At 42.7% G+C, this 10,000-nt stretch overlaps 1 protein-coding gene across 1 annotated transcript in view; it reads left to right on the forward strand.

The window, feature by feature from the left end:
- The window catches only part of trpc5a (transient receptor potential cation channel, subfamily C, member 5a), a 60,215-nt gene that overhangs the window by 12,952 nt on the left and 37,263 nt on the right, over positions 1–10,000 (forward strand). Inside the window, exons 3-5 of the mRNA XM_063203614.1 lie at positions 5,372–5,488; positions 5,762–5,962; positions 6,848–7,051. Of these exons, the coding sequence (XP_063059684.1) occupies positions 5,372–5,488; positions 5,762–5,962; positions 6,848–7,051 (522 nt within the window). The remainder of the gene's footprint in view (positions 1–5,371; positions 5,489–5,761; positions 5,963–6,847; positions 7,052–10,000) is intronic.

Genomic DNA, 10,000 nt, shown 5'->3' on the forward strand with positions numbered 1-10,000 from the left:
TGTACAATCAGCTCCAGCACATCCCCCCATCAGTCATATAGCTATATATTGTACCTCAGACAGACCTTTAAGACATGGCCGCTGCCTAGAACATCTTTGGTATTAGTAAAGGCCCAATGTAATGTTGTAATGTAGCACTATGGTACAGTAGTTGGGTTTTTGTCAATGCCATTCATAGCGTTACACTGGTGGAGTGGCATGCATTATACGGCTTCATTGTAGCAACATAATTATTTTGCAAGCTTACAGTAACATAAGTACAGAGTGGGCCCTACAGTACTTCCATTTCTCATGTGTGTGTACAAGCTACGTACCACTTACTCACTGCTCCCCAGTTTTCACTTCATCTGCAGTGATTCTGAAAGGTGACTGACATGGTGGAAAGTGGATTGTGTTTGCCTTCACTCAGTCGGCACAGAGAGCTGCAGTGCACTGTAGTACTGGCAGGGCTGCCGCAACAAGGCAAGCAAACTAGGCAGCTGCACAGGGCCCCCAGCTGAATGGTGGGAGCCCTAGTACAGTGGTTAGTTACATGTTCAAATGATAGCGATGACAACTTTGTGAGAGAGGCAAAACCTCCTTGAATTCAATGACTGAAAAGTGCAATAATAGCTGTCAAATCTCTCCGTTTTTGTTTGTTTGTTTGTTTGTTTTTTTGGGGGGGGGTGGCTCCTCAGTAGTTTGAGGAGGAAAAAAGGGGCCCCAAGTCCCTCTTTGTCTAGGGCCCCCAAATACCTTGAAACAGCCCTGAATAGTGGTGGGCAGAAGCAGTCAGACACACATGGGTGGGCACATACGTGTGGCTAAGCCCCATAATGCGATTTATGGAGAGAGCCTGGCTTGGCCCCAAACACATCCAAGCACGAAAGGCATTGATAAGGAGAAAAAATACCCTTTAGAGGGAGCAGTGGAAATAGTGGGAGCCTGGCCCGGATGATGTGATCAAATCGGCTCGCATACAGTTGAGACTGCAGTTTTATTACTGATAAGAGATTGCAATCTTGTGAAACAGTGAAATTCTGTTCGCTTGAACTGAAGGACATTGTGGGGCAATAAAAACTAGATTCCATTCTCACAGAAAATGCTGGAAGCCGGCTTGCCTTTTGGGGCAGAGATGAGCAGTTTTATTTTTGATATCTCTATACCTAAAATAAAAACAAACTACTATTCAGAAAACAAAGCTAAAAGAAATGTTGGAAAAATCCATCGACCAAGTCAGACGTTATGGGCCAAACAATTCAGCCATCTTGCATTCAGCCATTTTGAAAGTGTTGTAGCTCCGCATTTTGGGGATATACAGTACTAAATGACATACATGCTATTTTAAGTTATGTGTCCGAGTGGGATTCAAACTCACAACCTCCATATCTCTAATCCAGCACCTTTGCCATTGATACTAAATGACATACATGCTATTTTAAGTTGGCTAAGGAACATTGCATATAATATAATTTTGAAAATCAACATGGGTACAAGTGGGATTTGAACTCACAACCTCCATATCACTAATGCAGCACCCTTACCATTGAGCCAAGCAGCTGGCTGTCATGTGTGTTCCAGCAAGACAATATCACATTGCATTGAAGAGCTGAACAATAGACTTCTAGAATGGTAGTGCAGCTGCTTGTTAAAAATAGAATGTTGAGGGAAAGTGACAGTAGAGATGGAACAGAAGGCAGAATCAAAGAGTTTCTAGTTTTTAGATCGGTGTTGTTAAAAAACGAAAAAGAATTGGCACATATGCTTTGCACAGATTGGAGTTATACGTGTGATCTTTCTATTCAGTCCTTGAATGAAGTTTATAGGTTAAACGGTTCAGTCACAAATGGACCTCTTGTTGCAGATGACCTGACCTCTTCAGAAAGGCACTTCAAGAATCAATAGGACACAGCCATTGGGGGGTTTTACACACCTGCCATTTAAAAAGTAATGGGAGTTGGGACATGATATTTTCACCGTTTGGAGTCATCTCATAGAGCTCGCTAACAACGCGTCAACTAAACTTCTAGGTGAAAGTGTTGATGTTTTATGAACGAAAAAGCCTCCTACACTCTGATCTGTAGAGTGGACGGAACACTCTCTCCTGAATGTCCGTTCTACCATTGTTTTCAATGGGGACCCAAACTTGCACAAAATCGACGAAAAACGGAAAAATGACAAGGGGTATGGACACACAAAGCATTTTTTTTTAAATCTCCAAGCCGAGCCGGTCATTTTAGTGTTTGAACTGTGTCTCTATCTCGAAAGGCCTAGGAGGAGAAGCGGTTTCTATTTTTACTGACCTGCACAAGAGAATCAAGCAAGCATAATAAACTGTACTTAGAGATTACTAGAAGTGGGACTTGCTCTGCAAGCCCGCTTAAAGAACGAAACTGTATTTTCACTGATATGGCAGTTGTTTGCATATTGTTCAGTGCATGGTCAGTGCATTCTTTTTTTACAATGATCATTTTTTCCCCCATGACTTTCACAACAGAGGCGATTCCTCTTTGAGTACAAGGGAGGCGCAGCCTCCTGTCCAAAATCACGGAGAATAGTATGTAAACTAATGCTTTACACGACTTAATAACATTGCTTTTTCAGACCCAGCTCCATAGAAAATGCATGTGCTCAATTTAGAGATTAACCAATCTGTAATAAGATCCCAAGGCTCGCACGAGTTTTTTTTTCGCTCATGACTACGCAAGCGAGTCGAGTCTCAATGGACTTCAACGGCATGTGGGATTGTGCGCTTTTTCAATGGCAAAATGCTAAACGGTCATTGGCTATTGCCGTGAATTTTTTTTGATTTTGAGACTGAGCCTCACTGGGAGTGAATGGAGAAGAGAGAGGAGGGGGGAGGGACCGGAGACTGAAGTTCCGACTTGTGATTGGGTGAACCCCGTGTCAGTAGGCTACAGTAGTTGATTTCATTTCGAAATGCGGATATGTTATTAATTTGACTGAGAAGTTTCGTCGTGGTAACCAGTGGGGAAGCTATTCATTGCGGTGTAGGCTACTCCAGTTTTGTGTACATATTCTTGTAAACCTAGTGTTGCGAATAAAGTCTTAATAGCACGTCCTTATCCTTTTTAATCTCCCAAGTTGAGGTTGCACTTTTCGTTAGGGCTAGCTAGTGAGTGGCGAGTCCTTGTTTCCTACTGTGTTGGCAATGTCTGGTAAATAATTAAAGATTTTGCGACCTCTAGTGGTAAGTTAAGCCGTGCACCCAGTAATGAACAAAGACAACGAAGGCAAACTCAATCACATCATTATGTGGCGGAGGTAGGCCTAATGATAATAATAATAAAAAAAAAAAAAACATTTCCCTATGAATAGGCTACAAGGGGGATAATGATTAATGATTAACACATTTGTTTCAACAAGTCCTTTAGTGTTTGAGGCCATATGTGGCTCAGGACCAATGTAAGATGTGTGTCAAAATTTACCATCCCCCCCACCCCTTTTTTTGCGTTCTGGACATATTGTAATTGAACAGCCTCCCCTGTTTGACAGACTACCAGCCGCCACTGTTTCACAACACTATAAAGCAAGCACAGTTTGATTTCACTTTTTGTGTCCTCATCTCAAAGTGTGTTTGGTTTGGATATATTTGGATATAAACTGTGTTTCAGGCAACACAGTCTTGTTGACAGCGCTACAATTCAAAATGATTTAGCAGGCTGGTGGATTGGTGGTGGCTGCCACAGTGCTGCACCATAATCTTGATAGTGTTGATGGATTGCTGTTTCTGTCTCTTCTCTCTCTAACCCACCTTCCTCCTCTATTCTCCTTTCGTCTTCTCCTATCTCTCCTCACCTGTACACATCAGTCTTACTGCTCTCTCTTCTCTCTACCATCCATGTTCCTCCTCCACTCTTCTCTCCTGCAACCTCTTCTCCATCACACTCTCTCCTCTCCTCTTCTCACGTTGTCTCTCCTCTCCTCTCCTCTCCTCTCCTCTCCTCTCTTCTCTTCTCTTCTCTTCTCCTCTCCTCTCCTCTCCTCTCCTCTCCTCCCTGGATGTTTTAAAAAATGAATGATAAAATAGAAATAATACAAATAATCACTGGTATTGTTATTGTTTACCCTCCTCTCCTCTTCTCTCCTCTCCTCTCCTCTCCTCTCCTCTCCTCTCCTCTCCTCTCCTCTCCTCTCCTCTCCTCTCCTCTATTCCCTACCCCAGTCTTTAAATTATGGTAATAGAAAATATGAATGATAAAATATAAATACAGTTTTTCTCGATTGCCTACACACAATTTTCGGAATCGGTCTTCAAATTCTCAAAACTCTACACACAAATCTCCAAACCTCACACACAACGGGCCAAACTCTTCACTACCTCTGAAAAATGCACGTCTTGTCTCAAAACAATGTACTCTCTTCTAAAAACCCGATTTTGTCGTCAAATGACACACACAGTCAGTCACTACAATACACATTTGCAGACCCATTAAAACACTGTTGGCCACAGGGTAAAACTAATTTCTCTCAGTAACTTGGGCTTTTTTTGTTCTGGATTGCATGGATACTGTGACATAAGTTGGAAAAACTTAATTCCCACAACACACAAACAGAAACAGAAAGATTTTTATGTCTTTTTCACAAAAAACAACACAAAGATAAACCCCACTGCCTATTTGGCAGTACAAAAAAAACATTACATTACTGTATAGCCTATTGCTATGAAAAAAAAACCCTCTATACTCAACTTGAAACACAGTAGAAACTTATTTTCTTCAGTGTTCTACTTACTAAAGAGGGTATTTTTCTGTAGTAAAATACTGAAATATTGTTTCTAGACTCGGAGTACACAGAAGTGTATATATTTTACATATTTTTAAAAATATTTAAAAATTGCACTAATGTATTGTAAAATATTGGGTAACCACATGAAAGTTATGTCTTGTATAACATATTTTTGAGTTCAAAAACTAAACAAATGGGTTTTCTCCTTGCATCCACTCATTTTTCATCAATTTGACATGCTATGTGTGTCCTTATGGGGTGATGATTTCAGATTGTAAACCGGTATGAAGAGAGTTTGCCCATGTGATGAGGAGGTGAACATAGTATTGCAGTTGATTGTAGTGTTGTGAATGACAGTGTGTTCCATGAGAAACCCAGTGTTTTTCTTTATGAAAATTGAGTGTAATCCAGAGAATTGTGTGTAATGGTGTGAAAAGAGTGTGTTTTAAAACTGGAATTTGAGTGTTAAGTAGGAATTGTGTTTAGTGTTCAGTGACATTGGTTAGGGGAGTTGGGAAATGGGTGAGATGTTCCGAGAATTGTGTGTGAAGTACCAGAACTTGTGTGTAGGCAATCGAGAAAAACTGTAATAGAAATAATCACTGTTATTGTTACTGTGCCCCCCCCCCTCCTCCCCCATCAGGTCCCCTCCATGATGATGGACTCCCAGTTCTCCGAGTTCACGCCGGACATCACGCCCATCATGCTAGCGGCGCACACCAACAACTACGAGATCATCAAGCTCCTCGTCCAGCGCAAGGTGACCCTCTTATTCAGTTGTACATCTTATCTTTCTAATTGTTAATAATTCATTTTTTTGTTTATTTTGATTTGCTATTTTATATTTTTTAGCACAATTAATTTAATTTTATAATATGTTGATCAATTATTTTATTTAATTTTTTGAGACCATGGTGTATGGTGAAAATGCACTTTTAAGTTTCTTCTCTTTCTTCTTCTTCTTCTTCTTCTTCTTCTTCTTCTTCTTCTTCTTCTTCTTCTTCTTCTTCTTTTTCTCATTATTATTATGAAGGTGACGGTGCCGCGGCCGCACCAGATCCGCTGCGACTGCGTGGAGTGCGTCTCTTCCTCCGAGGTGGACAGCCTGCGCCACTCGCGCTCCCGCCTCAACATCTACAAGACGCTGGCGTCGCCCTCCCTCATCGCCCTCTCCAGTGAGGACCCCATCCTCACCGCTTTCCGCCTGGGCTGGGAGCTCAAGGAGCTCAGCAAGGTCAATGCAGCAACTGTCGAAACGTTCATTATGTGTTTAATGCACACCATGCCTCCAGCGGCGCGTTGTAATAGTCACTGAAAAGTTAATTACGATAGTACTAGACTACTATGACATATCAGGGCCTTTAGTAATGCACTACGACTTGGTCATTGTAACTGAATAGAAACGTTTATTAATGCCTCTTTTCCACTGCCGTTTTTCTGGTTGGCCTACAGCTCGACACAGCGCAACTTGGCCACCACTTTTTGCTTTTCAATTGGGCACAACACAGCTCAGTTTAAGAGCAAAAAGTGGCAGCCGAGTTGTGCTGTTTCAAGCTGCAGGCCTTCCAGAAAACCAGCAGTGGAAAAGAGGCATGTATGTTTTTGTTAACTCTGCGTAGTCATTCATTTTCTTTTGTTTCAGACATGTAAAAGTTTTATCCTTTACATGACATGTTTCTACGGTGTAACTTTCGTCTTAATCAAAGAGTCACATGGATGTATATAACTGCATGGATATGGAAATAATTGCATGCCTAACTAACCATTTATCTTTACTGTAATACAAATTATTTGTTTCTGCACCCTATGGGTACCAAGCTTACACTTAGCTTCACTTGAGCACCCTTTTCTCCCTGCTGATAAACCATGTTCTTCGTCACATGTTAATTGAGGGATTAGCAACGAGAAAACAAGAAAAAAATAAATTCAAATTAATTTCAATTCAAATCGATTTGATTCAATTCAATTCAGTTCAGTTCAGTTCAATTCAATTCAATTCAATTCAATTCAATTCAATTCAGTTCAGTTCAGTTCAATTCAATTCAATTCAATTCAATTCAATTCAACTCAACTCAACTCAACTCAACTCAACTCAATTCAATTCAATTCTGTTCAAAAGGTGGAGAATGAGTTCCGTCAGGAGTACGAGGAGTTGTCGCACCAGTGCAAGCTGTTCGCCAAGGACCTGCTGGACCAGGCACGCAGCTCACGTGAACTGGAGATCATCCTGAACCACCGCGACGACCACAGCGACGAGCTGGACCCGCGCGAGTGCCGCGACCTGGCCAAGCTCAAGCTTGCCATCAAGTACCACCAGAAGGAGGTGGGTGATGTTGTTGTGGCTGCTCGTCCATTCATTCATTCATGGTTTTAATATCTGCGATCCTACTTCATCTAACAATTAGTTTGATTGATTTAGCAGGCTTCGATATGAATGACTGAAGGAATCAATGGAGCACAGTGAATGAATAGTTTATAATTTCAGCCTTCCTATGAGATCATGTTCAGCATGGCGTCTATGTTTTGTGTAAGAGGTCCCAGTAGAGCCATGAGAAGGGCAGTTTCAAGGTATTTGGGGGCCCAAGGCAAAGAGGGGGGCCCTTGGGGGTCCTATTTTCTCTTCAAACTATTGAGGGGCCTCTTCAAGAGAGATTTTGATAGCAGTATTTCACTTTTTTTAGCATTGCAGTATTGCACGGTCATTGAATTTAGGGAGGTGCAGTCACATCCACAAAGTTGTCATTGTCGCCATTTAAGCACAAATAATTACCATGGGGCCACCATTCAGGTGAGGGGCCCTAGGCAGTTGCCTATTGTGCTTGCCTGTTTGTGACAGGCCTGGACATGGCGGCCATGTTTTGTGCAATAAGCCCCAGCAGAGTCATTGGAGGTGGAAGTCCTGAATCACCCTGAAGGCACTTCCCTTCCTCCACCATAATGACTGCCTGGCTAAGCACAATTATTACTTGCAGAAGCATTACGAGAAACTGCTAACTGCTGGTATATTTTAAAACATGTTATTGCTGCCCTATGGCTTTCCCTGAGAAATATATGATTGGAGAAAATACAGTATAACGTTGCTAAATTGTTAATTTGAAGCAGTTGCCCATAAATTAGGAACTGTAGTTTCTACTGCTGTTATTGCTAATAAAGTTTCACTATGGTCAGTGAACTGCTGCTTGTGGACTTCTCACTAAAACTCATAGCATATCCATTTGACAGTGGCTATTATTTATATTTAGTGGTTGTGACACAGAAATAACAGCCCGCCGAACGTTAGAGTGGCTTGCTCAAAGACTATTGGACATTCATCACCAGTCTGACGAGCCATGTAATGAACAAATTAAGCCCAAACCACACAAAAGGCATTGAAATCTACGAAACGCTCTGACGTTGCATTTGCTTGCTTGCACACAAGGAAAGCCGTATTTGGGAAAGCCGAATGTGGGCTGCAGCCATCTGTACAATGAAGGACTGTATCTGACACGTATCTGTACACGTACTGGATCTGACAATGCACATTTTAATTTTTGACTTGCAACCAAAATTATTTACTGTATATTCATATAGCACCTGTTGTTTGAGATGGCTTTTAAAAAATAAATGTGGGGCTTCATGTATTTATTTGGACAAGACCGTGTGAGAGTGTGTGATTGTATGAGGTTGTGAGTGCGCTTCATGAGTCAATAAGTCTTTGGTGTAGTGGTCAGAGCCACAGTTTAGTGCCCCTGAAGGTCTAGGTTCACGTTCTGGCTGGGAAACTCTATTCCCCTTCACTAAAGAGAAACAGAAATATGTGGAAACCTCAGTTGGCCCCAGATGGCAGGTGCATCGGAGATGGCCGGAAAGTTTACTTGATGAAGGTCTAGGAGTAAATATGTGGAAGAAAGAGATACTGAAAGATTGAGTAATTTTCCTCAGATTAGACTTGGAGCCAGGTCCCCAAATGTATGGTGCCTGTGTCGCTTTTACAGTGCACTATGGCCACTATTATCATGTTGTTCATTTACAAAAACTGACCTACAATCTGAGTCTTGACCATGGCTGAAGCAGGTAAAGCACCTATGTTACCCCAGGCATCTGGATTCAATTTTCGACGTCATTTCCCGATCATGCCCCATCTCTCTCTCCCAGTCACAACTATTTCCTGTCCTCTCTTCACTATAAAATAGAGATAGACCTTTAAAACGACCTCCAAAAATATATTATTTACAAATTGGCAGTCTGGACTGTCTGTTCATTGTCAGTTACATTACATCTTGTTTCCTGCAACACTGCAACAATACACTGAGTGACTGAACACTTTGGGTTCTGTCTGGTGGTTTCTGGAGAAGTGGGTCAGTGTTTGTTTGCGTAGCTGACAAGGTGGTTACCGGGGTGACTGGCTGGCAAGGGAAGGCTGGTGACTGGTGACTGACGTTTCCACCGGTGCGCCTGTTGCGGCTTCACAGCTACCCTTGGAGCAGATGACAGGCCTTTGTCTGGCAGACACTGAGAGGATGAGAGGTGCGCTGAGAGAAGAGAAGATAGGAGAGAGGAGAGGATAGGAGAGGAGAGGAGAGGAGAGGAGAAAAGAGAAGAGAAGAGGAGAGGAGAGGAGAGGAGAGGAGAGGAGAGGAGAGGAGAGGAGCAGATGACAGGCCTCATCTGGCAGGTAGGTGCAGGTAGGTACTGAGAGGCTGAATGTTGCACAGAGGAGAGGAGAGGAGAGAAGAAGAGAGGAGAAGAGAGGAGAGGAGAGAGGAAGAGAAAAGAAGAGATGAGAGGAGAGAAGAAGAGAAGAGAAGAGAAGAGAAGAGAAGAGAAGAGAAGAGAAGAGAAGATTGCAGAGGAGAGGAGAGCAGAAGAGACCAAAGAAGAGAAGAGAAGAGAAGAGAAGAGAAGAGAAGAGAAGAGAAGAGAAGAGAAGAGAAGAGAAAAGAAGAGAAGATAGCACGGAGAGGAGAGGAGAGGAGAGGAGAGGAGAGGAGAGGAGAGGAGAGGAGAGCAGAGGAGAGGAGAGCAGAGCAGAGGAGAGGAGAGAAGAGGAGAGGAGAGGAGAGGAGAGCAGAGGAGAGGAGAGGAGAGGAGAGGAGAGGAGAGGAGAGGAGCAGATGACGGGCCTCATCTGGTAGGTACTGAGAGGCTGAGTGGTGCGGAGAGGAGAGGAGAGGAAAGGGAAGAAGGGAGAGGAGCTACCGTAGCAGAGCAGGCACAAAGCCCATTTGTTGTTTAGTAGAGCTGCTCAACATTTTATTTGTTCGAGAGGCTCTCTCTGTGGACAGGGTCCATG

Source organism: Engraulis encrasicolus, chromosome 7, assembly GCF_034702125.1.
Source record: "Engraulis encrasicolus isolate BLACKSEA-1 chromosome 7, IST_EnEncr_1.0, whole genome shotgun sequence".
Lineage (NCBI taxonomy): Eukaryota > Metazoa > Chordata > Actinopteri > Clupeiformes > Engraulidae > Engraulis > Engraulis encrasicolus.